General features: G+C 46.4%; 1 protein-coding gene across 1 annotated transcript; it reads left to right on the top strand.

The window, feature by feature from the left end:
• Positions 1–8,135: 8,135 nt before the first annotated feature.
• On the top strand, positions 8,136–25,184 carry MAEL (maelstrom spermatogenic transposon silencer). The gene is made up of 12 exons (XM_066598552.1): positions 8,136–8,267; positions 8,427–8,537; positions 10,841–10,907; positions 13,014–13,169; positions 14,515–14,556; positions 14,641–14,768; positions 15,327–15,381; positions 16,670–16,811; positions 19,558–19,620; positions 23,242–23,377; positions 24,434–24,491; positions 24,576–25,184. The coding sequence occupies exons 1-12, from the start codon at positions 8,136–8,138 to the stop codon at positions 24,683–24,685; spliced, it is 1,200 nt and encodes a 399-aa protein (XP_066454649.1). The 3' UTR covers positions 24,686–25,184.
• Positions 25,185–27,618: the final 2,434 nt, after the last annotated feature.

Genomic DNA, 27,618 nt, shown 5'->3' with positions numbered 1-27,618 from the left:
CGCCGCTCAACAATCTGCTCCTGAAGCCCTTCCGGAAGGCAAATTATTTGTCCCGTTGTCACTGAGATTGAAAGTGTTAGAGGAGACACATGCTTCAGTCCTAGCTGGACACCCCGGCATCAGGGGTACGCTGGAGTTAGTGTCCAGACTCTATTGGTGGCCGCACATGGCCAAGGAGGTACGGGTATTTGTGTCCGCGTGCCCGGTTTGCGCAAGGGGGAAGAATCTCAGGAGACGTCCTGAGGGTCCTCTTCTTCCCTTGCCCATTCCGTCCAGGCCATGGTCCCATTTGTCCATGGATTTTATTACTGATCTGCCATCCTCGTTGGGGAATACGGTCATCTGGGTAATAGTAGACCGTTTCTCTAAAATGTCACATTTTGTTCCGCTTTGCAAGTTGCCTAACGCCAAACTTCTGTCTGAAATGTTCATCAAGGAGATTGTTCGGTTACATGGGATCCCCGAGGACATTGTGTCAGATAGAGGGGTTCAGTTCGTCGCTCGCTTCTGGCGAGCCTTCTGTAAAAATCTAAACGTAAATTTGTCCTTCTCCTCCGCTTTCCATCCCGAGAGTAACGGACAAACGGAACGAATGAACCAAGAACTTATCCAGTATCTGCGACTGTTTGTCTCTGATAACCAGTATCAGTGGGCCAACTACTTACCTCTCGCCGAATTTGCTATCAACAACCATGTTAACTCGTCGACCCAATTGTCACCTTTTTTTTGTAACTATGGGTTTCATCCCCGGTTCTCGCTTTCCACTCCTGTGGTCTCGAACAATCCGGCCGCCGACATATCCTCTGAGGAACTGTGCACAGTTTGGGCCCAGGTTCGTAAGAACCTTCAGGGTTCCCAAGAGAAACTGCGTAAATACGCAAATAAAAGATGTACCATCTCTGCACCTTTTGTAGTCGGGGAGCAGGTTTTGTTGTCGTCCAAGAATCTGAGACTCAAGGTTCCCTCCCTGAAACTTGCTCCTCGGTTCATTGGCCCATTTACTGTTTCTCAGGTTATCAACCCGGTGTCATATAAGTTGGCACTTCCTGACCCCTGGAAGGTCCACAAGGTTTTTCACAAAAGCTTACTTAAGAAGTATGTGACTCCAGTTCTACCCACCCAGAACCCGCCTCCTCCTTCTCTGGTACAGGGGGAACTGGAGTATGAAGTAGAAAGGCTGGTGGATGCCCGACGGGTTAGAAGTGTGCTGCAGTACCTGGTCCACTGGAGAGGATTTGGCCCTGAGGATAGGACGTGGGTCCCTGCCAGGGACGTTCATGCGCCACGCCTAGTCCAGGCATTCCACAGGGCTTTCCCGCTTAAGCCCGCACCTGGCCATGGGGGTCCGGTGTCCCCCCGTAGAAGGGGGGGTACTGTCAGAACCGGCAACTCTCGGGGCCGCCGTGCCCGCACCACCGGTCCGGCCACCCGGGGTACAGGAGCGCGGCGCAGAGGTACCCCGGTTCTTGTGATCTCCCCGGGCCGCTGTAAGACTGGTCGCCGCCGGGTTGCTAGGGAGGCAGCTGGTGCTTCTAGTCGCCTGACTACCAGGCTGGCTTCCCTAGTAACTGTCTGTGCAGCTAGACTGGGGGCGTGCCCCCAGCACCGCCCTGATTAGCCCTGCTGCTGTCAGGCTCCCCGCCCCAATCAGCTTCTGGGGCGGGAGCGCTGACAGCATTTAAATAGGTGTGTTTTCCTTTCAGGCCTTGCCAGTGTTAGTTTGGTTTTCCAGCTGCACCCGCGTTTATCCTGACTGCTCTGTGACCTCGGCTTTTCTGACACCTGCTTTTGGACCTGACTACGTTTTTGCCTGACCCCTCCGTACTGCGTACCCTCTTGTTGCCTACCCGGATTGTCTGACCATTCTACCGTTGTTTGTCTCAGTGTCTGTTTGTCTCCCGTGTCCCGCTTCCCTAGCGAGGGTAGGGACCGTCGCCCAGTTGTCGCCCTGGGGGTTAGCCCAGGGGGGCAAGTAGGCAGGGACAGGGGTTGCGGGATATCTCAGGGAACCCCATATCCCGGACACTGTCCTGACACTATTGTTGTCGACAGCACATCTCCCTACATGAAGGGGGATGTGCTGTGCAATGATCAATCTCTATGGGGACAAACGATTCTATGAATGGCCTGTGTGAAGGCCAAGTAAGCGAGCACCAATCTCAGTGATTGACATTCATTATCACTTGCATATTGTGAGGGATTAGCGTTTAGGATCGGTAGCAACCGGGGCATAAGAAGTCAGAGACAGTGACACTTGCGATAAAGTCTTTAGTCCAGGCTTTGCCTGGGTTTATTTCCAAGCAAACAAAGCAAAATACAGGCCTTAACATCAGGCAAACATAAAGGAAATCCTGCTCGTCTGAGCACTTACTAAACATGTAGCGTTCCTGTCTACACACTGGTAATCAAAATGGCTCCTGCACACAGCCAGCCAGGACTCTCAGACCTGCAGAGGTCTCAGCTCTCTCTCCTGGCCCTGTAGGCCCAGGCTTTATAAGGCCTGGTACCAGCCCCACCTGGTACGTGGGAGTGACCATCCCACCCTTCGCTTTGGTCACTCCAGGAAAAGCCGGCCCGGATTATGTGGCTTGGAGCCACTTACACACTACAACGTGTTAGTAGCTTAATGCTACTAACACTATACTGCCGGCTTCCTCCACCGAGCCCAGGCTGCTCGGTGGCACGTATCTGCCCAAGCGCTCCCCAAGGCAGCATAGGAGAGCATCCTAGGTGACACATACCTGCCCTCCAGCACCTTGCCGGTCACAGTCTCACAATATCTATACAGGAGGAAGGACTATTATTTACTTGAATGTTACGGCTGATGGGAGTATAACCTGTATCCTTTATTTTACAGAAGGGAGCTGGAAGCTGTGTACACCCTCAATAACACCGGAATAGTAGAGATGGGGTCAAATTACATCTCATGAAGATATGACCCCACAAACAAGATAGTTGAATTCAGCCATGATGCGATCTGTGGATTGGATGTTCCGGCACTATAAAACCATGTAGAAGACTCTCAAAGCCATAAATGATCATAATGCCTGTACTGAAATGGAGAGAACTCCATCCCCTACCAGCTTAGCGTACAATAAAGTGCACCTCAAGAAGACAATCCAAAGTCTGTGGTAGACAACCGCCGACACATCTACCATGACTGATTGCGCACGACTCCAGATAATCGTCCGGAGATAAACCTTCATGTGCCATACGAGGTTCATTGAAGAGTTTGACCCAACCAGATCCCCCCTCTATTAGCAGGGAGCCGCTGTGAACAGAGCTTCTCACTCTTGAGAACTTAGCACAGCCGCGTATTACATGATGCCAAATGAAATAACTTTGGTACCATGTTATACAGTAGAGCAAAATGTGATTGTTCTCAGTAAGAGAAACCAAGTAATCTTGTAGATATGATACCTTTTAATGGCTAACCAAAATACATGATGTGACAGCAAGCTTCTGAACCTACTCAGAGTCCTTCCTCTGGCTAAATCAGGATTTAGCCTGATTTAGGCCCAATGCACACAAATGGATTTCTGCTGCGGAATTTGCCCGCCACAAATTCCACAGCATTCAATGTAAATGATTCTTCCACGCACACGAGTAGAAATCACTTGCGATTTCCGCTAGCGGAGGAAGAATTGCAGCATGCTCTACTTTTGTGCGAGACTCACACGGATGGCTTCCATTACAGTCAATGGTAAACGTCTGTTCCGCAACGATTCCAAAATGTCAATTTTGAAATCGCCGCAGATCCGTGTCATCATCGGCGCATCATTCTCTGCACTTCATACGTGTGGCGGCGCGCCAGCCAGCACATCCGCAGTACATCCAAGAGAGGTACGCGGGGGTCACTGGCAGGCATAGCGTCGGATTTCACTGTTAAATCTCGCAGCCGGAATCCGACCCGGCCGTATGCATGGGGCCTTGGCCTGAGGAAGGACCCTGAGAGGTTTGAAAGCTCACTATAACATCATGTATTTTTGTTAGCCATTAAAAGGTATCATATCTACAAGATTACTTGGTTTCTGTTACTGAGAACAATCACATGATGCCAAGTAATGCTAGCCTTTTCTCTGCAGCAACGATGTGTGGCCTCCAAACTATAGTCTTTCGTGCGTCAGTCTTTAAAAGGACCCTATCATGACTTGGAGTCCCATAAACTACATTATGGGGCTCAGAGATCAGGGAACGGAAAGTGCTATTTTATACTCACTGGATTCCCCGAAATCTGCGCGCCAGCAGCGTGACTCTTTTCACTACGCCCTGTGCACGCTCTCCTCTCCCATTTATCTCTATGGAGGACTTTTGGTTGACACAGTGCAGGAAAGGGAAGCCCAGTGAGTAAAAATCAGCACTCCCAGACTCCCCCTTCCCTGACCTTTTTAGACCCATCATGTAGTTTTTGGGGCTCAAAGGTCATGACAGCTTCCCTTTAAACAGAAGTCTACTGGATTGAGATGGTCCAATTTTATTAAGGGTGTAAGTTTCTTTGGCTGTCTGTGCGCCACAAACTGAAAACTATGCGCTGGAGTAGATTTCTGCAAAAATTTAAGCCAATTTCTGGCATAAATTATAGTAAATCTGTTGCGTTGTGGGGCCCCACCTCCTTCAGTAAGCCCCACCCACTTTTTATAAACTGTAGGTAGGGTTGCATAAGATCTAAAAGAGGGCACACATTTTTACGCAAGAGCGGCATGTGCCAATCACTTAATAAATTCCCCCACGTATGAAGGAACCCTTAAGCCACAGACAAACATGATAGATATGCTGGGGATTTTTGGTTGTGGTACTGCCGATTGGAAAATATACAGCGCATTACGGGTCCAGCAAAGCGGATGAGATTCTACTGAGGGCAAATTCAGGCAGCCATGTGCAAGCTACGCCTAAGAAAATAAGGAGCAACTCACATCGGACCACAAACGGACACTGGTCCACGTGACATCCGATCTGCATGGACTGTGGATATTGCATATCCTACTCTCATCCGTGATATGCACCACAATAGGACAGATCATCAATCCATGTGAATATGGGCTCATGTGTATCACCTCAGGCTATAATGGGTCTCAGTGCCGTCTGTGAAATACACGGACAGCACAGAGATGGAAAATATGGCCGTCCCAATAAGATCTCAATCTCATCCACACACTACAGAAATCGACCTGTCTTAGGCCACTGCCACATGCACTTTTTACTGCGGCATTTTGAACGCTGCGGTAATTGCGGCATAACGCTCCCATTGATTTTAATGGGGCCTTGCAGACTATCTGCTCTATTTTACTGTGTTAAGCGCACTTTAGCACCCATCACAATGATGGGTTGCTGCGGCATGTCAATTGTATCACTGTTTCTGCTGCGGGCTCTCTCCTCTTTATGGGGAGAGACTTCCGCAGCGGAATAGAGGCGGACAAGCTGTTTCCAATCCGCGCCGAACGGTGCTGGTTTTGAAACTGCCTTTCGCTGCGGAAATCTTGCGGAATTTCCACGCAGTCCCGCCGTGAATATTCTGTGAGATTTCCATCCAGTGGGAACGCGGCCTAAGGGCTCCTTCACAGAGACGTATGCGGGTTTCGGTCGCGTACCAAACACCATTCTTATGCGACCAATAATCGTATGTTCCCCGCGTATCTTGGCCCTTCTGCGTGTTTTTGCGTGCAGAAATATGTAACGTATTTATGGGTGAAAAAAAACCTGCAGGAAGGCCCTTCGTTTACATGTGCAAACGCGCAGCGAATACGCTATTTTACTGCAGGTTTATGCATATATTTACACGGGTCCGTTGACTTCCATGGCTTATTTCGGGGCGTAATACTCACCAAATTAGGAAATGACACAGATTTTTTTCAAGCGAATAAAAGCCGTGTGAAAAATACACAGATGTAAAATGAACCCACTGAAATGAATCCCGCGTATTGGGGCTTCTTCACACGGCCGTGTCTGCACGCACAAAACACAGAGAATACACTAAACATTGTTTTTTAATGTGTTCATTCTCATTAGCGTGTTTTGCGGACGCATTTTGCGCATACCGAAAAAATACTGATCAGTATTTACCCAATAGAAAAACAAATACAAATGCGGAGGCGAATACGCAAAAAATAGATAATGCTGTTTTTTTTAAATTAGACTATAAAGATACAATCACGTTATAAGCCCTATCTATATATATATAAAGACGAAAGCCCTCACTGACTCACTGACTCGCCACTAATTCTCCAACTTCCCGATGTCGTAGAAACATAAAATTTGGCAGGAGCATCGATTATGTCATTAATAGGAAAAGTTAATGGGTCCCAACTCGATTATTCAATTCTAGCGCAAAAGAATTAGCGTCCAAATTTTACGTAAGGAATCTAATTCTCTCACTTCCTGATGTCATTTTATATAAAGGAAACGTCGCATGGTTGCCTCCCCGTGGTGTTTCCTGGGTAACGCAGAGAACTATGCAAAATGGTGAACATATTTTTTTCCTCAGTATCTCTAAAGTAACCACGACTTCATAAGATTTTCCGTGTGAACACCAGATAAACACCAGTACCAAATTAACTCGGGCGAAGCCGGGTATATCAGCTAGTGGATTCATATGAGCTCCGTATTACGCTTCCCTCAACATGGACCCTAGGGCTTCCACACACTTGCGTTTTTCTAACGCCAATGTCAATGGAGCTTTCGAATGTTAAAAACGCATCACAAGTTTGCGCTTTTAACATTAGAAAGTCCTATTGACTTTCGCTATGAAAATAAAAGCATGAGGGTCGGAGCCCTGAGGGGGCGATAGTGCATTGCGTTACTTGCGGCGATAATCCGTCTGCGAGTAACGCCGTGCACTCTTTACATAGCGTTGCTATGTCAAGCGCAGTCCCTCTTCACGAGCGGAGAACCATAGCGATTCTCTGCTCGCATGACTCAAATCGCAGCATGCCGCAATTTGCCGTGCTTCTCTGCGGTGAGCCTATCCGCACAGAACTGTCAGTTCTCTCCCCTGCTCCCTGGCAGCGCCTCGCCCATGGACAGGGGACATAATATGGAGCAAAAATACGCCCCTCTGCCAACGGCCAAAGCCTGCAGGCACACTGGCGATTTCTATACGTTAAAAACTGTCTGATTTTTTTGGGGGGGTCTGAAAATGGCACGGAGAAAAAAATAAAAAAATCGCCCGTGTCAAAACCTAAGGCTGCATGCGCACAGGCAAGAATCTCATTTTTGTGTTTTGCGAGATGCACGAAGCGCGTGTGAATATGAACGCCGTTCTTTTGAATGGAGGTATTTGCATGAGTGACTTTTTCCCTCACAGGTTAAAAATGGCGGCACGGTCTATCTTTTGGCGTTTCCTCGAAGCGCATCGCCCATTGTTTACAACGGGACCTTTACAGACATCGCAGGCCGTGGGGTGTGCGAGCGATGTGATGTTCCCGTTAAAATCAATGGGAAACCCTCGCGATCCTCTAGTGCGTGAGACACGCCGGAGCGCCGCAAATTTGCAGAAGTAATGCAGGCGTTTTTGAATGACGATATGGCGCTCACCCGTGTGCACGTCGCCTGAGGCCGCTCTCACGCGGGCGTTTTTTTTCCAGTGTATGGCGGGCGTTTTAAAACACCCGCTAAAAACGCTGTGCTGAGCCTCATCTGATTTCAGTGGGGCTTCTCAGAGGCGTTTCTAACGCTATATGCCCTATTTTTCGGCGCTGCAGCGCTATTTAACGCACCTCCTCGCATTTTTTAAATGCGTTTTTTAATTGTGGTTTCAAACGGCAATGAAAACCGCGGTGTGTGAACGCCACCTCATATTAGTCGTGCAGTAAATTTGAAACCCAAAACCGTGATTTGACCGCTGCATTTGAATTAATAATTACTATTAATTATTATAGAAATAATTTTCTAAAAATATGCTACCTGGCTGTGGGGGAGGTCCTCCGTTACTATGGAGACAGCAGAACGGCGCCAACATCAGGGTTTGACTGACAAGCGCCGTAGTGTTCAGTTTCCCGCTCGATCAGTCACGTGGTGTTGCCTCCAGCTTCAGGCTAAGAATCACGTGCCGCTCCCGCCCAGTCACGTGGAAGGGCGGGATAGTCCTGTGCGGAGCAGCGGCGGGCGCCATCTTTTTGGTGTCAGTAGTAGGACGCGTCATGCCCAACAAGAAAGCTTCGCGGAACGCTTACTTCTTCTTCGCCCTGGAGATGATCCCGGAGCTGCGGCGCCGCGGGCACCAGGTGTCGGGGGTGAAGGAGGCCATCCCGCTGTGCTCCGAGGACTGGGCGGTAAGTGATGGGAGATCCCCTCCTGCAGCTACCATCACCCCCCGCCATACTGCTGTGTGATGGTCACCACGTCTGCGGATTCTTTTCAGTGTGGTAGTTGCCCCCCCCCCCGCCTCTATTTTGTTTTTGCCTTTAAGCTGATTTTTGTACACTCTGCAGCTGCTCACCGCTGAAGAAAAGGAGAAATATAGCAGAAAAGCCAAAGAGTTGAGGAGCTGCGAGCCGGAACCGCCAGCAGTCCGCCATATTGTAGACTACCCTCTAGAACAGGTGAGCGCGCTCCGACGGCCGGCACTGGGATTACCGCATGGTGTATAGTGGCCGCTCCGTGCAGCACTGCCCTGTAAGCCCCGCAGCGCAACTTTTTTTTTCTTTCTAAACTTTGTTAAAAAATGGCCACCAGATGGGGCTAGAGGGGAGCTGAGGAGAAAAACCAGGGAAATCAGCGGAAGTCTGCAGGTGTCTATTCTAATGGAATAGAACACAGCTGTTAACCTGTCGCTGCCCAAAGTACATTACTGTATAGTGCAGTTGGGTTATTTTATACTCGCCAGCCTCCATGTTTCCGCAGTGTCCGCTACTGAAGTCTGTGCATTGTAACGGCTGCCCGGTCATCAGACTTACCACCAATAGAACATCTATGGGCCATCTGGGACGCCAACTTCAACAGCCTAGGAGTTTGTAGGATCTAGAGGCCCAGTTACAGCAAATGTGGACCGATATGCCACAGAATACCATAAAGAACCTGTATGCCTCCATGCCGACCACCCTCACCCACCCCCAATATCACATCTTGTATCCAAGCTAGAGGCGGCCCAACAGGGTACTAGAGCCTCCATGCCCACTCCGTATCACATCTTGTATCCAAGCTAGAGATGGTACAACAGGGCACTAGAGCCTCCATGCCCACCTGTATCACATCTTGTATCTCAGCTAGAGGTGGGACAACAGGGTACTAGAGCCTCCATGCCTGCCTGTATCACATCTTGTATCCAAGCTAGAGGTGGTACAACAGGGTACTAGAGCCTCCATGCCCAACTGCATCACATCTTGTATCCAAGCTAGAGGCGGTACAACAGGATACTAGAGCCTCCATGCCCGTATCACATCTTGTATCCAAGCTAGAGACGGTACAACAGGGTACTAGAGCCTCCATGCCTGCGTGTACACATCTTGTATCCAAGCTAGAGGCGGTACAACAGGGTACTAGAGCCTCCATGCCCGCTCCCTATCACATCTTGTATCCAAGCTAGAGGCGATACAACAGGGTACTAGAGCCTCCATGCCCGCAAGTATCACATCTTGTATCCAAGCTAGAGGCGGTACAACAGGGTACTAGAGCCTCCATGCCCGCAAGTATCACATCTTGTATCCAAGCCAGAGGCGATACAACAGGGTACTAGAGCCTCCATGCCCGCAAGTATCACATCTTGTATCCAAGCTAGAGGCGGTACAACAGGGTACTAGAGCTTCCATGCCTGCCTGTATCCCATCTTGTATCCAAGCTAGAGGCGGTACAACAGGGTACTAGAGCCTCCATGCCCGCCTGTATCCCATCTTGTATCCAAGCTAGAGGCGATACAACAGGGTACTAGAGCTTCCATGCCTGCCTGTATCCCATCTTGTATCCAAGCTGGAGGTGGTACAACAGGGTACTAGAGCTGCCATGCCTGCCTGTATCACATCTTGTATCCAAGCTAGAGGTGGTACAACAGGGTACTAGAGCCTCCATGCCCGCAAATATCACATCTTGTATCCAAGCTAGAGGTGGTACAACAGGGTACTAGAGCCCCCATGCCTGCCTGTATCCCATCTTGTATCCAAGCTGGAGGTGGTACAACAGGGTACTAGAGCTGCCATGCCTGCCTGTATCACATCTTGTATCCAAGCTAGAGGCGGTACAACAGGGTACTAGAGCCTTCATGCCCACCTGTATCACATCTTGTATACAAGCTAGAGGTGGTACAACAGGGTACTAGAGCCTCATGCCCGCAAGTATCACGTCTTGTATCCAAGCTAGAGGCGGTACAACAGGGTACTAGAGCTTCATGCCTGCCTGTATCACATCTTGTATCCAAGCTAGAGGTGGTACAACAGGGTACTAGAGCCCCCATGCCTGCCCGTATCACATCTTGTATCCAAGCTAGAGGCGGTACAACAGGGTACTAGAGCCTCCCTTCAAGGGGTCAGTTTTCCCTAATAAATTCTCCCTTTGCTCTGATATGTAATCACTTATACCAACGTTACAATCACACAGTGTCGTTAGTTTCCGAAAACCTATTCTGGGGGAGGGATTTTAATTTCTTTTTTTTTTTTTTTTTACAATGTGTATATTTACACTTTTTAGGGTTTGTTCACATTTACTGATTTTGATGCGGATCTGCAGCAGATTTCACCCTTTCAAATGGAATAGGGGGGGGATCTTACTGCAAATCCGGATTTTGCCGCTGTCTGCAGCAGAACATCTGTGTCACTATGTGAGAACGCATCTTCAGAAGTATCCTTGAGACATCCATAGAGGGTTAGACCTACAGGGTAAGACGGTATCACTAATGACACGACTCTCTTCATAGGAGCAGAGGTTCAGCAGTCAGTTAGTGGACCAGAGAGGACCAGACTGGCTGCGCATGAGAAGTGAAGGTGCGTTCACATCTTACATCCCAGCAAATGTCTCTTCCTGTACTTGAGATGTATTGGGCTTCCTTGTCTTCTGCACTTTAGTCTCCAGTTCTACCAGAAGCTGTAATGCCTGATTAGTCTTACCATACCGGATCTGGCATCTGTGAGCAGCCGGACAGACCTCAGTTACCTCTAATGTTGTCACAGTCCCCATCGTTGTGGATGTGACAGAACGCTGGTGTGATCACATTCTTATAAAACACAATCATCCTGAAGTACCGTAGTTTTAGGACCGAAATGCACAATATGCAGTGAAACCTCTCCAAAAGACCACGCCTTTAAGAAGACCTCGAGGTCCTCAAGTGCTTAACCCCTCGACGACACAGGGCGTCCAGTTATGTTCGGTTGCCGTGGCAGTCTGGGGCCTTCTGCAGGATCCAGTGCTGCCATGGCTGACTGCCTGTCAGATCGCGGTATTACATTATACTGCAGGAACGATCAAACAATAGCAAGTTCAAGTCACCTTTGGGGACTGAAAAATGCGTAAAAATTAGTTTGGTCCTTAAGGAGTTAGATACTTTTTAGAGATTTTACCTATGTGGTGGTTTCATGACCCTATTTTTTTCCTTTTGTCTACCACAATACAAAAAAAAATACACATCATCAGAATGGCACTTTTTGGTCAGCAAAAAAAAAAAAATTGTAGTAATAAGCGATCAAATAGTCTTGTGTACTCCAAAATGTTACCAATCGAAATTACTAGATGTCCCACAAAATATGAGCCCTCGAAATATAACAAGCCCTGCATAAAAAAAACAAATACATCACCTAACCGCCGCTGTTCACTCCGCCATATCTTCTCTGCAGCTCCCCGGCATTAGCTTGTAGTATTCTCTCAGCACTTCCTGCTCAGGGGTGCAAATTCCCTGCCTCCAGAAAGCACTGGCTGTGATTGGCTGTGCTGCAGCGCACAAGAACCAATCACAGCCAGCACTTTCTGGAGGCAGAGAATTTGAGCTCCTGACCAGGAAATGCTGGTGACCCCTTGAGAGAACAGAAAGACAAGTAATTTCCAGGAAGTCACCATGAGATGAAATAGAAAGATAGAAAGGAATAGTTAAGGTAATGGCTTATACTAGGGGCTGGTTACATAAAGTGAGAAATTCAGGGGAGGGTCTCTAAATATCTGCAGCAGTACAATTGAAATCGATGAAAGCAGCATCACGTGTCCCAGCAGTTGTGCATGGACCAATGGCAAGTTATACCCAAACCTTCACACATCTGCGTCAAAATAAAAATAATACATTGCGGCAGTCAGAAGATGGTCTTTTGCTATCGACAGAGATTAGAATCCCCGTCTCCAGCAAGAGATTGCTCTGATTTGGTAAGCAATGCTGATTGGCTGACCGGGCTGTCACTCAGCATTGCTCAACCAATGAGAGCAATCTCCTTGCTGGAGGCGGAGATTCTAATCTGTCAATAGCAAAAGATCCTCTGGCTTGACAAGTGCCCAGCAGCCTGCACGGGGGTCCGGAGAGTCCCTGACAGCACCTGTCAGGCGCGTATGGATTTTTTTTTTTAAGCATCCTTGGCTGCATTTTCGGCTGTACTGAAAATGCTAGCATAACGCATGCCAGCGCTGCCGAAGCCGGGTTGAATCTGCAGTGAACGCAGCGCTGAAAAATGCTGCGTTTCTGCAAACGCCTGTGTGAGGGAGGCCTTATTGCGTCTTGTTTGCTGCAGTGTAGAATGGAATCGCTATGATTCTCCGCTCATAGACAGGGGGGCTGCGCTTTCCATAGCAACACTATGGATAATCCAGCAATAATCTGGCCACGGGGGAAGCTGTGCACAATCGCCCGTGGACAGGAGCCCTTATAATGAGGTGAAAAGCTTTAAAAAAAATTACCATTGTGCATTAAATGGAGCAACTTTAAAATTAAAACTCGTTGATGAAATAAGCTTTTGTTCTTAATTGGGAGAAGACCCCAAAAAATAAGTGTCCTCTAGAGGTTAATTCTGTATGTAGACCATAGAATTTGTGGGTATGCAGACCATAGAATTTGTGGGTATGTACATTGCAAATGCAGTGCACTTATCTGACTCACTGCCGTGTTGTTTTTGTAGATTTGGACAAATGTGTGATCTACATCTTGAACATCTTCAGTCACGGAGAGATGCCCAGCATATGTGAGCAGCGATTTATTCCCTGTGAGATCGGCTGCGTGCGCTACTCGCTGCAGAATGGTATCTTGGCCTCTTTCCACCACTTCATTGATCCAGGTGAGGAGCAGCATCCAAGTGTGAGCAGAGTATTTTTTAATCTGTTTAATACTGTGTTCCCCCGAAATATAAGATGGGGTCCTTTATTAATTTTTGTGCACAAAAGATGTGCCAGGACTTATTTTCAGGGGATGTTTTATTTTGACGATCGTGAGACTACCTGATCTGTGTGAGAGCCTAGCATTTCCACCGGCACACTTTCATTATCGAAGGTTTAACTGCATATTCTGAGCAGTAAGAACACCAACAAAGCCCTCGGCCGCCCACACAGGATTACTTCCAGGTTACGGGACTTATTATTCCTGCCTCAACGAAGCAATGGTTGTGATTGGTTATTCAAGCGCTGCGTTGATTGGCTGAGCCACGTGGGGGTTCTGGAGAGCAGCGGGAAGGACATGGACCGTGCTTGTTGATTTGACTGACCTGCGTGAGAAGCGCTGTAAAAATGCTTTTTCACGCACTTAATGCATTCCTATTGACTTATTTTTATGTACTGGAACTAAGGCTTATTTTCGGGGTACGTCTTATATTTCAAGTGTCCCTCAAAATTCTTGCTAGGGCTTTTTTTGGGGGAAACACAGTATTAAATAGAAACTTACAGCATTCTGATCTATTTACCCCGTAAACCTCTACAGACACTTAGGCTGGCTGTCCACGGGCGAGTTGCCATTGCGAGATCTGCGGCGATAAATCAGTTTTCTACCCTGCTTCCCCGCGGCGGAATATTGCTAGCGATATTCCGCCTCGGCCATGGACAGGCAGCCTTGCTGTAACCTATCCATAGGCCTCTAATGTGCAGTGTTGGACAGGTTTGCATCTCAATATCTTCTGGGGGTACGGACTAGTGCAGGGTACTGCTTGTTTGACAGTCGTAAAAACACATAATTTACGTTTAAGGGTTTGTTTTTACCTTTAATAGAAATCTGTTGCAAACAGAGCCAAACGATTGGTTGTATATTTGCATGACATTTGTTTGGATCTGTATGGAAAAGAAACTCCATCAAAAACTAGTGACTGCTATGAGCGCTGTAATACAACTATGTATATGAGGCCTTAAGGGTACGTTCACACATGGCGGATTTTGGTGTAGATCCACAGCACATCTTGCTCTGCCTGTTTTTGTCATCGGCCCTCACAAGCCTTCAGCTTTTCAATTGAAGGGGTGAAGCTCTGCAGATGTGCGTCAATCCCTGCACCAATGCTGCTACCTGTGAACGTGCCATGAAGGCTGTTTCTCAATATGGACATCTAACCACACATTCGGAAGACCGGAGGTCACATGACCCACCTCGAAGGCAGAGAGTGATTGGATAGGTAGTCACTAACCAATTTTTTCTCTTCCCAGGAGAGCTGCCTCTTGGATTCCGCTATCACTGTCAGGCAGGCAGTAAGTATTTATCATCATGCTATACAGATCTGTCACATCAGGCTCCCCCTTGTAGTTTAGTCGGGTACTCTTGTTTGTTCCCAGGTGCGGCTACACATCAGATCCCGGTGTCTGGATTTGAACTTGGAAACAGAGATTACCACAACCTCTTCCGCTGTTTATGTGACTTCGTGTGTCCTGCCCCGAAGTGCTGGACTGCAATCTACTGCAAGGTATATCATTTATATTGTTTTTATGCATGAGGGAAGCTTGTGTTGCTTTAAAGCAGGGGTCCCCAACTCCAGTCCTGAGGGACCACCAACAGGTCATGTTTTCAGTATATCCTATGGTAAGAACACCTGTGGCAATGTCTGAGGTGCTGACAATAATTACATCACCTGTGCAACACTGAGGAAATCCTGAAAACATGACCTGTTGGCGGTCCCTGAGGACTGGAGTTGGGGAACACCGCTTTAAAGGATACGGGATGAGAACTGTAATGTTTTGCTTTCCCTGGGTTGAAAATGGAACACTTGATTACTATACTAGTAATATGATTTGGGTGAAGTGGACTGGACCGAGGCGGCTTTGTCTTTGCCCAGTAGATAGTAGAATCATCTGTGATTCAGGTTGACAGTGTCTCCTCTACCCACACTAATACTGAAGGCATGGAGCATTCGCCACAGTCACTGCCCCTGCCTTGAAGTGATCCTGCAGGGAGTTTCTGCTATTTATTTTATTTCTTGAGCATTGACTTGTGTTTTTTTTTTTTGTTTTTTTTTGTATTTTAGAACAATGACTTGCCTAGAGTCAAGTGGTGTCTTCAGTGGTTGGCGATCAAAGCTGGTGAGTGTCGTCATGTATTGCCTTCCGTTGGAGAAGTCCTGGAATGTACAGCCATGCTACAGCCCTGTAGATGAGGGATTTCTTTATGACCTACTGTCTTAGGATTTAAAATAAAAGGAAAAGCTTTCCTGAACAATTATTGCTGACTTATCCTCAGGATTGGTTATTAATTAATAGCTGCTGATTAGCTGATCGTCCGGCCTGCTCTTACTGTAGTGGTGCTAGAATAGTCATTGGGGTCAGAGCAGGAAGTCTTAAAGGAAACTTCACTCCCATTGAAATCAATGGGAGCAGGTCGGATGATCAGCTGATTGCTAGGGATACTGAGCAGCGGGTTCCCAGTGATCAACTATTAATGACATAACCTACGCTCAGGCTATTGGTAGTATTTGCCCGGCAAAACTCTTTAACCCCTTGATGTATGTTGAAGCCCTCAGGAAGTCTTGCTAGGATCAGAAAAACCCAATAAACCCTTTCAGAGCTGCTGCCTCCATTGTAGCCCTGATGACCAACGAAGTGATTAAGTGTCACAAACTTGTATATTTCTGTGCGCAGGCAAAATACACTTTTTAATAAAGAAGTATTTTATAGCTTTAAAAGAATTTCGGTCCTTTGGCTGCGTTCAACATTTGAAAGAAAGAAAAAAAAATACAGTAAAAATGACAACCCTCTTAGGCCACCTGCACAATCGGTTGAGATTTTCCGCTCGCGGAGGAAAAATCGCTGCATGCTCTATTTTTGTGCGGATTCCGCATGGACTGCTTCCATTGAAGTCACCGCAGCTTCAGCACCATATCCTAAGGTTTTCGATATGACGCTGTGTTGACAGCCTGCAGCAGCCTGTGCATGGGGTGTAACAGGCGGCTGCAGCCAATCACATACCTCAGTGTTGGAGTGCTGGAGAAGTTCCGGAAATGGGTTGACTGCAGCCTGGCAACATGGACCCAATGCCAAGAACGTAGCTGCCATGCTGGAGCTGTACAGGGAGCCAGGAGAGGTGAATTCAGGAAGATTGTTATACATTGGTGGCATGATTTTTTTAAAATTTTTTTTTATTTTGTAAGCTTTTGCAAAAGTAAAAAAAAAACAACTTATTCCTGACTAGTGGGATGAAAAATCCCCAAATTTAGAGCGGTCCTGAAGTGGTTATGGTGCATTTATACTGTATCCAGACAGCAATGTTGGGGTGCAGTTGCTGATATAGAAGCGTATTGGAGTTGATTTGGGACCTGTTGTCTGTAGAATGAAGACTCCATAAATCCATGTTTTGTCACCACCCCTCTTGCAGGCATGGAGAATCCTTTTGAATTGCAGGATATCGAAACCTTAATAATTAAATTCTATAGAGAGAAACTTGGTGAAGAACCGTCAAAATCCAGCGTGCATCGCCTGCTGGATGTCGTGCAATGGGATTATGCAAATAACACGAGGTATGGACAGACTGGGAAATAAGGCGTATTTGTCATGAAAGTGCTGCAATCCTCAAATATCTCTTGTATGTTTCTCACTTTTTTTTCAAAACCTCTGCTTGCGGTCCGAGAATGAGAACCTTCATGGTTTACATCCGGAGGATGGGAATCTGTCTGCTTTGTCATAACTTCACTGTAACAACTGTGCAATTATCAGAGCCCTTGTAATGACTTGTATGATTAGCGCAGGACCAGAACAGATTTCCAGCCTCTGGAATTAACCCCTTGATGACTTGTGTGGTACTATTACAGTACTCTGATTTAATGGGCACTGCCACTGTGCCCACACATAAGCTGGATTGTGGCTATAATACATGATGGCTGTCCTGCTCTTAACTACTGAGATCCTCTAATCTCCATTACCTTTGAATGCCACAATCAAAGCTGATAATGATCTACGAGGGGATAACAAAGGGGGGCTCTCCATTTGAATGCATCACAGGGATTCGTAGAAATGTGATCTAGACCCTTACTACGCAGACAGCCCAGTGTCTATTGAGAGACCCTACGGGGTGACAGTTAGGGCTTAATTGGCTGTAAATTTTTATTACCGACTTGTTTATGGACTTCTGTGAAGTGAATCCGCTTTGTGTTAACATTGCCTAATTTTCGCCAACATCTGCACAGAGCTTGTGACTTGCATACTGGAAATTGCTGTTTTAAAGAGTAACTGCGCTTCTGATATGTCAGAGTGGCATGTCAAGAGTTTTCATTAGCGGGGTCCGGGTGCTCAGACTGCCCATTAAGCGCTGAAATGAAGGGGCAAAAGTGCTGCAACCCTCTATCGCTCATTGTTTTTTTTATTGGCTCTTGGCAGCTGAAGACGAATGCATAGAATTCTGTAAACATTTGGGTCGATCTTTAGCTGCCAAGAAGAGCCAACAAGTACCCATCACTGCCAAGTGGGCACAGCGCTTAGGTTAGCACTTCTGCCCCTTCATTTCAGCAATCCGTGGGGGACTTAGGACCTGGAGCCTCACCAATCAGAACTTTTGATATTCTGCTATGACCTGTCAGATGATCTAAAAAGTGCCAGTCTACATTGGTGCTTTCACATATACAGGAAACGTACATGGAAAAAAGTGCAGAAGGCGTGCCTTTTAGGCATAGAGTTAAATTTTTAGAATTGTATGTGTAGTATAGGTTTTGATCCATTTTTATTAATAATTTTCTTAGTTTTGTAGTTAGACCCTTTTTCTTTTCCACAAAAACGTATACGCATATGGAAACTTTCAGCCATACACTGATATATAATATGTATATATTTTTTGGTATAGGTTTTTCATACAAATTTTTATTTTATTTTTTTTTTATTGTGGGACAGAAAAACATGGTCAGCTCTGCTTTTCAATCCTACAAAAGCCACACACACACACACACACACACACACACACACGCCTTGCCAAATGTAATAAGCGTATGCATTGTCTTAACTACATTTCACCCACTATAGTCTATAGGTCCGTTTAACCCTTTGCAATCTGATTTGGGGTTTCCTAGGGGGCTTTCTCTTTCTGCCATTATACAATGGTGCCTCCTGCTGGCTAGAGCCAGTACTGCGGTATTGGACATGCTGGAGAGGCCCACGACAACAGAGCGGCCAGTAATATACAGTAAGAATACCCTGCCGGACGTCTTCCGACATCGGAAACTGTACAGCCTTCAATCAGAATGTCTTCAGACGTCAGACAGTCAATTGAAAATAGAACCTTTAACCCTTTCCAGTCTTTTGGGGAGCAAAACGTGTGAATTTCACAGATGACCATACGGCAGTGTGGACATGCCCTAAACGGAGCACTAAGAAGCAATTCTAAACCCTTCCTATGTTAAAGGAGCTGCGCTAAATAACAGGTCAACAATCTGGTTTTTTTCAATGACGGCTGTCAGAATAGTGAGTGCAGCTCTGGAATGTAATACCGGATAATATAATGTATTTACAATGGTAGTCGGCTGTAGGGTATATACTTGTGTGTAAAATGAGTGGATCTGAAGAGAAGTCCTGAACCTGTAGTTTTCCTTGTACTTTTACAACGGAGCAGCATCTCTGAAGATGTGACATCAGTTGTTTGCCTTTAGTGTAGCATTAGGTTTAAAGGTCCAGACTAGAGCTGACGGGGGGGCTACAGACCTGTGAGGTGGCTAATCGGGGGCAGAAGATAGGTCTGGGAGGAAGTGATCTATGAACAGAACTGTCCTTATGGAACTGGTTGATGAAGCTCACAGGCAGCATACGTAAATTGGCAATGTCCGCCTGCAGCTGTAGTCACCAGAAGATATATGCATGGCTCTAAATTTAGTCTCTATATTAAGGCCGACTTCACACATGTGTAACGTATTTGCGGACTGAATGACTTTTTCTTTGTGCTCACATCGATGTATGTTTTGCTGGGTTTTTTTCCACGCAAGACGTGTATTTGCGTGCGCCAAAGAAGGAAAAATCACTTATGCTCCCAACTGTTTAAGTGGCTAATTAGTCTCAGTTCAAGATGGGGTTTTCCTGCTCCAAAATAAGCATGTGCAGTTTCCCCCCACCCCCACGACGGAAATGTGCAGAAAAACACGCATCTGTGTACAAATGATTTGTGATCAATGGGTTCCATTCACTGTGTATTTCGACCTTAATGAGCTCTGCTACCAGCTTTAGAGTCCTTGAACACAGTCTATTAAATAGTGGCTATTGACAGAAAAAACCCTTCTCTTTTGGCAGATGTAAATGGCACGAGGACAATGATATGTGGTATTGTGCTCTTGCCAGCTGCAAGAAAGTCACGTAAGTTAAAATGCTTGTATCTTTATTTTAAACTTTAACACATTACAGAAGTAGAGAGAGATCTCCACCCCGCCGCCCCCCGATCTTTTCGGACGAGTAGGCAGTTACTCGAAAAAAGCGATGCTCGTTCGAGTAATTGCCCTAACCGAGCCTGCTCGCTCATCTCTAGTATATATATCAAATGCTGGTTGAAGGTGGAAAAAACGAGTTGTCTCTTCTCACTTGCAGGCACCTGGCAAATCAGTTTTGTACACAAGCAGTAGGAGTGCCCCCATAGAGCATATTATAGTATGGTAATGTCTAAACCAACTTGGAAAGATGCCAGTGCGACAACAAAGTACTCCAAACCAGGGGAGAAAACCAACGCATGACTGTTTAGACACAACGATTCTCAGTCAAAATTTGCTCAAAGCCATGTTTTGAGCAATAACTGTTGCGTCCACACGCACGGACACTGTGCAGTTTTCGTGCACGATTCGTTCGTCGCTCAATTCTAGTTTTCTAGAATTGAGTGATGAACTCTTATCATCGTTGCCGACTGTTACCACAGTCAGCAGCGCTGATGAGATTCTTTCAGCTTGTGTCCCGTTGAAAGTTCATAGCTGGACGCGAGCTGTAAGACGGCGGAGAACAATGCAACTGTTTGCTTCTGCAATACAGCTTTATTGTTCACCGCGCGATAGCTCTTTAGTAGCTACTATAGACTGAGTGACAGTTTTGAGCGATCATCTTTGCACAAACTATCGTTTGAGCGATTTTTGATTGATCATCTTTCAGTGTAAATGGGGTCTAACCAGTTTTGTACACAAGCAGTAGGAGTGCTCCCATGTGGCATATTATAGTATGGTAATATCTAAACCAACTTGGTAAGATGCCAGCGCGACAACAAAGGGGTACCCCAAACCAGGGAAGAAAACCAACACACGACCGAAAGAAGGGGGGAAAAAAAAAACACCCTTCACGCTTACACTTGGTAGTATTTTGAAAAAGTGCGCAGCGACAGCTATGTCGCAGCTTTACAAACCTTGGCCCACGAGGCCCCCCACGCCTGAGAGGAATGAGCAGTCTTGTGAAAGGGTGCAGTTTTCCCCTTAGCCTGATATGCCTCTACTACCGCATAGCATATCCAATGCGATATGGCCCCCTTGGATGCGGCGAGACCACTTCTTGCGCCATCCAGCACCACAGAGACCTAGAGCGCCTCAGGGTAGCAGTCCTTGATAGATAGATCCGCAGCACCTGCAATAGGTCTTACTTACACATGGCCTGCTCTACTGGATGAACCGCATCTGGAAGAAAACAACGGTAAAACAATATCCTCATTAAGGTGGAAGTCTGAGACCCCCTTTTGGCAATAAAGATGAGTTGGGACATAACACCACCTTTTCCTGGTGAGGGCTGAGAGTCCCAAAACCTGACGTTAAAGAGGTCACTGGCACCAACAGGGGTAACAGACACATAGATATTGACTCTAAAGGTTCGAAAGAATGTGACTAATGCAGTCAACAAACGATTAAGGTCCCTCGGCAGAATGGGAGACAGGGTTGGGGCAGCATGCGCAACGCCCTTCAAAAAGGTACGTGCATTCGCTTCGGATGCCAACTGATGCTGAAAAAGAATAGATATCGCGGACACTTGTCCATTTAATGAGCTAAGGCTCAAGCCCAGGTCCACTCCCTCCTGGAACAATAACAGGAGGTAAGAAAAAAATCAAAGGGGTGCAGGCTACGGCCTTCGCACTAACAAAAGTAACTTCTCCAGGCATGATAATACTCGGGAGGTGAGTCTAGGGTGATACGCAGACTCTCCGAATTGGCAGAGTGGCTACTCGCCACCCACTTTACCGCTAGTTGCTGGGCCCACCTGCGTTATCATGCTGTTCCTGGAGCCAATTCGCATGCTGGAAATGCGTCATCTGACACCTAGAAGTGAAACGCGCGTGCCCCACTAGGCATGTGCCGGCCAGCGCGCGCCAAGATGGAGCAACCCTGGCAAGCTGAGTGAGGTGACTAGCAACGGGAGAGACTGAGGAGGACCACGCTGCCTGCAAAAACAGAGGGCAGAGTGCTGCACACGGGTACCCGGGCCGGGGAGAAACCCGGAGGGCCTACCCCCAGGGGGAAGGTCAATGAGGAGACTGCAGAAAGGGAGATGAGGGAAGGGGGGGGGGGGGGGCTACAAACGCCGTGCATACTTGCCCTCCATCCCATTTTTCCTGCTTCCAACAGAGTCCCACTCCTCATGCCCCAAAATTGTTGTTTGTGTCTGTTTTATTTGTTCATGCAGCCTCCAAAAAAGTTTAATAAAAAGCAATCAAAAGGTGATTTATACCACCAAATGATACGAATACAAATTTCAGTTCGTCCCACAAGGAAATCGCCCTCACTTAGCTCTGTCAACAGAAGAATAAAAAAATGATTATGGCCCCAGGAATGGGATTATTGGCAAAAAAAAATGCTAATACATTAACCCCTTAGTGACCGGCCTATCAGGTTTTAGATCCTGCAGTAGCACGACGTGTATGAAGGCCCCAGGGCTGTCATGGCAGAATGTCTATCAAGCCATGCCCATGGGGTGGCTTGATAGACTGCCTGATCGCAGTATGATGTGTAATGCTATCGGAGCATGATGGTGACTTCATCACTAGAGGAGATTGAGCATATTCGCTAAGGGCAATTGCTCGATCGAGCATTGCCCTTAGCAAGTACCTGCCCGCTCGGGAGCAAAGATTCGACTGACGGCGGCGGGGGAGTGCGGGGAGGAACGGAGGGGAGATCTCTCTCTCCCTCCCCCCTGCTAGTGGTCGCAACTCACCTCTCACCCGCGTCGGCAGCCGAACCTTTTCTTCCGAGCGGGGAGATCCTCGCTAAGGACAATGCTCGATCGAGTGATTGTCCTTAGCGAGTATGCTCGCTCATCTCTATTCATCACAGGTCCTTCATCTGCAGTGCTGTGCTGCTTCTGATGCCTGTTATATGGGATGTACAATGCATGTAGCAGTGCTGTCTGTGTGACGTGCATATAGCAGAGCTGTGTGGCGCCTTGCAGTTCTATGTAACAGCCCAGAGAACACTGGTAACGCTGGGGATAGATGATGTCGTCCCCTGCAGTCCTATGTAACAGCACAGAACACACAGTAACATGGTCAATAACATGTTAAATGCTCATTTATTCTTTACAGTAGTCTTTTATATTCATTTAGAATTGTGACTGGTTTTGGTATTAAACACCATATTTTCTATTAAATGTGGTTCGGAGTGTTTTTTGGACTGTCTAGAACAAATTCAGTTGGATTTACATTGATTCCTATAGAAATAATTACCTTGAGTAGCAACAGTTTCAGGTAAAGCCGACTGTTTACCAACATTGGTAGAGGTTTTAAACGCTCCCCACTCAGTGTTTACATAAGAATGTGCGTACTGAACGAGAGGCGAACCACTCTCAGCGATGATCTGCCTGTCTAAACATTCTGCACGAGAGCTGAGAACTGCGAACGAGTAAGCAGTGAAGACATTTGCTTGTTCGACAATCGGCATTAGGCAGCTAGTTAAGTTGCTTGTATAATTTTAGACCTAATACTGCAATTAATAATTTAACCCTGTTTTACCTTCTATCTTGTAGCTACTGCATTAGCAGAGCTCTGGCCTCCGTTTATGATGTGGTTCTTACATCGGCTCACTTGCCCAACCTGCAGGCGAGTGACAACCAGAAGTCTGAAAATAGGAAAACTGTTGTCCTTGATGCAAAGAGATATCAGGTCAGTATGTTATCAGGGCTTCATGTTATTATAAAGCTTAGCCACTCCAGCAACACTTTTGACATGTTCACATAAAAGCTACACCCCAGTTTCTTGTAAAAACGCGGTCTTGGATCAGGGGAGTAGATGACCTGCAGTTGCACACCCTGTAAAGTAAGTACACCCCTAAACCCTATATATTTCCTGAAAGCAGGCAACCTGCCGATTTGTAGTTGTCCTGAAGGGCTGCTTATAACTGTGCCGACCTTCCTTGAACTTTGTAACAGGATTTTTTTATTTCTTTCAAGTGCATTAAAACTTTTGTGCCTAAAAATCACATTCAGGCACAGAATTGCAATGTTAATAAACATAAAATCCAGGTGTGTACAGTTCATACTGTGCCTGTGACACTGCAGCCTGCCGCATCGCTGCCAGGGACGCAGACGCCACAGACCAGGTGAGTATAAGGCCCCACTTTTCCCCGAAAATAAAGACATTGTGCCTCTTTTGGGGCAAAAATTAATATAAGACCGTGTCTTATTTTCGGGTAAACACAGTATTTGCCACAACCCTCTACATCAACATGTGTGCTCAAAAATGTTGAAATGGGGCATGTGGTATTTGGCTGTCGTCCAAAAATGTGCTAAAAGCATATACTGCACAACGCAAATTACATTGTCAAAAGCTTCCTGAGAAGGGGTGTTCTGTGTCTTAAAAAAAAAAAACTATATACTTTCTATTGATCAACAGGGACCTGCTTCTTGGGTTCCCACCAGTTGGCTGCTTCCAATTAAATTCTATAAGGGCTGCGTCTGCAATACCAACCCAGGCCTCTGCGCTATGGTAAGCCCTGACCGCAGTGACGGTGGCCATGAGAATCAGCTGATTGACGGGCACACGAGCGGTGGGTTCCCATCGGTCATCAATATATAAAAGTCCCAGAATACCTCTTTAAAATTCAGATTTGCAAACTTAGGTCCTTGGAGGTAGACCATATGGAGTTGGCAAGAGGAGGGTTTAATAAACTACGTATCGTCCATTTGATACATGTCCCTTTTAATGTTTCATCTTCTACAGAAAAAAATGGATCATCAGCATCTCACTGAAAATAGACGCTCTATAAGCACTGCTGGAGGTGAGTAAATGGGAGTTATTATATAGGATCCCACTGACCATCTGCCAGGCGGCTGACAGTAATCTACTTCTGTTTCTTTTATAGGAGAAAGCTCTCTGGGAATGAGGGGAGTTAGCAGCTTCCCTCCCAACCAGGTCCGGGGACGAGGAATCCTGCGCTTGTTAGAGGATCCGTCGCTCTCCTTTGTTGTCTGAGGCTGAATCGTTCCTTAAGGGTCTCCTTTATGTTTTGAGTTTACAAATTTTGGTTGTGCTTTAAGAAAAAAATATCCTACAGTTTGTATCCAACACTTAAGCATCCTCTGATGCTACGGTCATGTTATTTCTTTCTCTTATCCCTGTTCCACTGTCTGCAGGCTCTCACAATGCAGGAGTAACACGTTCCTGCCGGTGCGGACTCCGCTCGCAGTAATAACTATGTGGATGCATACGTTTGCCTTGGAGCTGTGGGTACAAATGGGGTATTTTTCATCAGCATTTTTTGTAGAGTTGCTTCCTCCTTTAGTTTAGATGCTTCGGAGCAATAAAAAAAAAATATGGCTGCATGGGTGGAAATGGCTTTTACCCACTCCGCTGCTTGGAGGTTGATTTTCTTAATTATTGTAGTGTTCAGTCAATCAATATGGCTTCTGTTGTGTTTTGTAGCCATCCCCATAATGCACAAATAATTACACAGCCAGTAAACGTGTACATGTTGCGGATAGTCGCACCGTTCTTCAGTCTTTGTGCTTCGTTATTACTTGCAGAGCCGGAACCTGGTAGGGCAGCACCGCCGTATGGTTATCTCTGAAACCATTTGCACTAGACGAGCCATGCAGCTCTTCACGGGATAGAGAAAAGAATGGTGGCACTATCTTCTTCCATGGGATCTGTCTAGCCCTGGTTTTATGCACAACAGTCAGGATAACTTCATATGGGTAAGCACGATATGGGGCTTTGACTCCCACCCCCATATCACGCTCTCCACTATGTGAATTCCCTGAGGATACAAGGCATTTTTATGTTAAAATAGCCTTGCATCACTTCAGGGAAGAACAATCCGCCGCTGCAGTGGACAATCATGCATTTTCTCCTATTCTCCAGACTGCAATACTGACGTCAGCCCCATTGAAAACAATGTGCGGTGGGATGCTAGAGCATGCAGCAAGATAGAACATGCTGCGATTTGTTTCCTGCACAGGGTCACGATGCCATGCAACATCACTCATGTATACGATCCCATTCAGAAAAAGGGGGTTCATATTTGTGCATTTCACAATGCACAAATCTTGTGCGAGGTTTGACGCTCGTGTGAAGGCAGCCTCAAAGTCTGTCTGCTGCAGAACGCTCTACAACTGCATAACTTTTCAGTTGGTGTATACTGATGTCTATAAAAGTTTTATAGTCTACCTTTGGAAGAAAACGTCCAAAAGGCATTTTTTTTCTTACAGAAAATTACAGGACCTGGGGCTCTGTTGCAAGGGAGTTTTAGGCTGTGTCCACACGGTGCGGGTGTGCTGCGGAAATTCTGTGCAGAATTTAGCTGCGGCCGCTGATCCCCAGCCGTGTGGACGTGATTTTTGACAAATCGATGGAGCAGCGACTCCGTCGTAGCGAAGCCAGCACTACGGCGGGAATTCTTAGGCTGCAGCATGTCCATTTCTTTCCCTTTTTTTTCGGCGGCGGTCACACTTTCCTCTTTATAAGAACCAGCTGCTACAGCCAAGCACGCTGCGAAGCTGCTTCAAATCCTGCGGCTAGGTGCCGTGGGTTTTGAAGCTGCGCTTTCCTGGCAGAAATCTTGCATTTTTTTTCACTGTGGCAAAACCGCGAGATTTCTGCCAAGAATATGACCAGTGTGACCCTAGCCTTATGGTTTGTGATTGCCTCATTGTCCTTTTTTTCCCGGCTGCCTCTCCTGCCATTACTTTTGGCAAGAGGTGTAGCTAAAATCTGATTCATGCTGTAATGTTAACCCTTTGCAATCCAATTTTGGATTCAGGGTTTCCTAGGGGGTTTTCTCTTTTTGCCATTATACAATGGCGCCATCTGCTGGCTAGAGCCAGTACTGCGGTATGGGACGGGCTGGAGAGGCCTCCGACAACAAAGCGGCCAGTAACATACAGTAAGAATACCCTGCTGGATGTCTTCTGACATCAGAGCTGTACAGCCTTCAATCAGAATCTCTGATGTCAGACAGTGGATTGGAAAGGGTTAATATGGGTTCTGCAGAGTGCTGCTGGTAGGACAGTATTTACAGGTTTCACATTTGAGTATTTCAATCAGTATTTTGCATTTCTATTTGTGAGCCAAAGCCCGAAGTGGAGCCTAGTCTGAGCAGAGCTATAATGAAGAGACTTGCACCTCTACGCTGGACCCACTCCTAGTTTGGGCTTACAAAAATTAGTGCAAAATACACCTAAGTGAAGGTGGCTCAAAGGAGTTGCCTTACAGTGACCATTCCTTGACCATAGCAGTGACCATAGCTATGTCTTACGCCTTAGGCTGCAAACCCTCACCAAAGATCGCAGTGTTTCATGTGATGTGAGACTCAAAGCAACTACGTTCACTTAGACGTTAGCGTTAGCCAATATCTGCAAGAATTTTGCTGGAATTCTGGCAACTGATCGCAGTCTTCAAATTGCAAGATCCGTCGCGTATGGATTTGCTGTAAGGCTATCCTAGAGGGAGAACACTGACCATTACAGGACTGAAGAAAACCTGAAAACGTGACCTGTTTGTGAGGACGGAAGTTTGGGGAAAATCCTATACAAATTGTAAGCGAAGTTTCTATCTTGTAATTTTTTTTTTTTCTTTTCCGCCTTTTTTGGTTTTTACGCTAAAAGTCCCAGGCCGGACTAAGTGCATGTTACGTTATACAGCCATCAAGTTCTCTTTTATGTACTTTTTAGTTGCTTAAATGTCTTGTATTTTATGGAAAGTATTACTTGGTGTCCAAACTTGGAATCTCAGGACTGTGACGTTCGTTTACAATTATTTAAAGGGCAATTTCACTATAAAAAAAAACCTCAGTTGAAATCTACATAGAAACTTGAGTGTTACTACATTTTGTTTTACTGTTTTTGTGCAATCTCGGGATGAGTTCACACATCATGGATTTGCTGCGGATTTTATTGTAAAACTGCGTC

The sequence above is a fragment of the Eleutherodactylus coqui genome, chromosome 4, assembly GCF_035609145.1.
Source record: "Eleutherodactylus coqui strain aEleCoq1 chromosome 4, aEleCoq1.hap1, whole genome shotgun sequence".
In the NCBI taxonomy this organism is placed as follows: domain Eukaryota; kingdom Metazoa; phylum Chordata; class Amphibia; order Anura; family Eleutherodactylidae; genus Eleutherodactylus; species Eleutherodactylus coqui.
This window is presented reverse-complemented; position numbering and strand designations above follow the sequence as displayed.

Excerpts from the sequence above, each read along its gene's own strand:
- MAEL (XM_066598552.1), top strand. The coding sequence starts at position 8,136 with ATGCCCAACAAGAAAGCTTCGCGGAACGCTTACTTCTTCTTCGCCCTG. Across the intron at positions 8,538-10,840 it reads TAGACTACCCTCTAGAACAG|GAGCAGAGGTTCAGCAGTCA; the intron begins GTGAGCGCGCTC and ends CTCTCTTCATAG. Across the intron at positions 24,492-24,575 it reads CTCTATAAGCACTGCTGGAG|GAGAAAGCTCTCTGGGAATG; the intron begins GTGAGTAAATGG and ends TTTCTTTTATAG.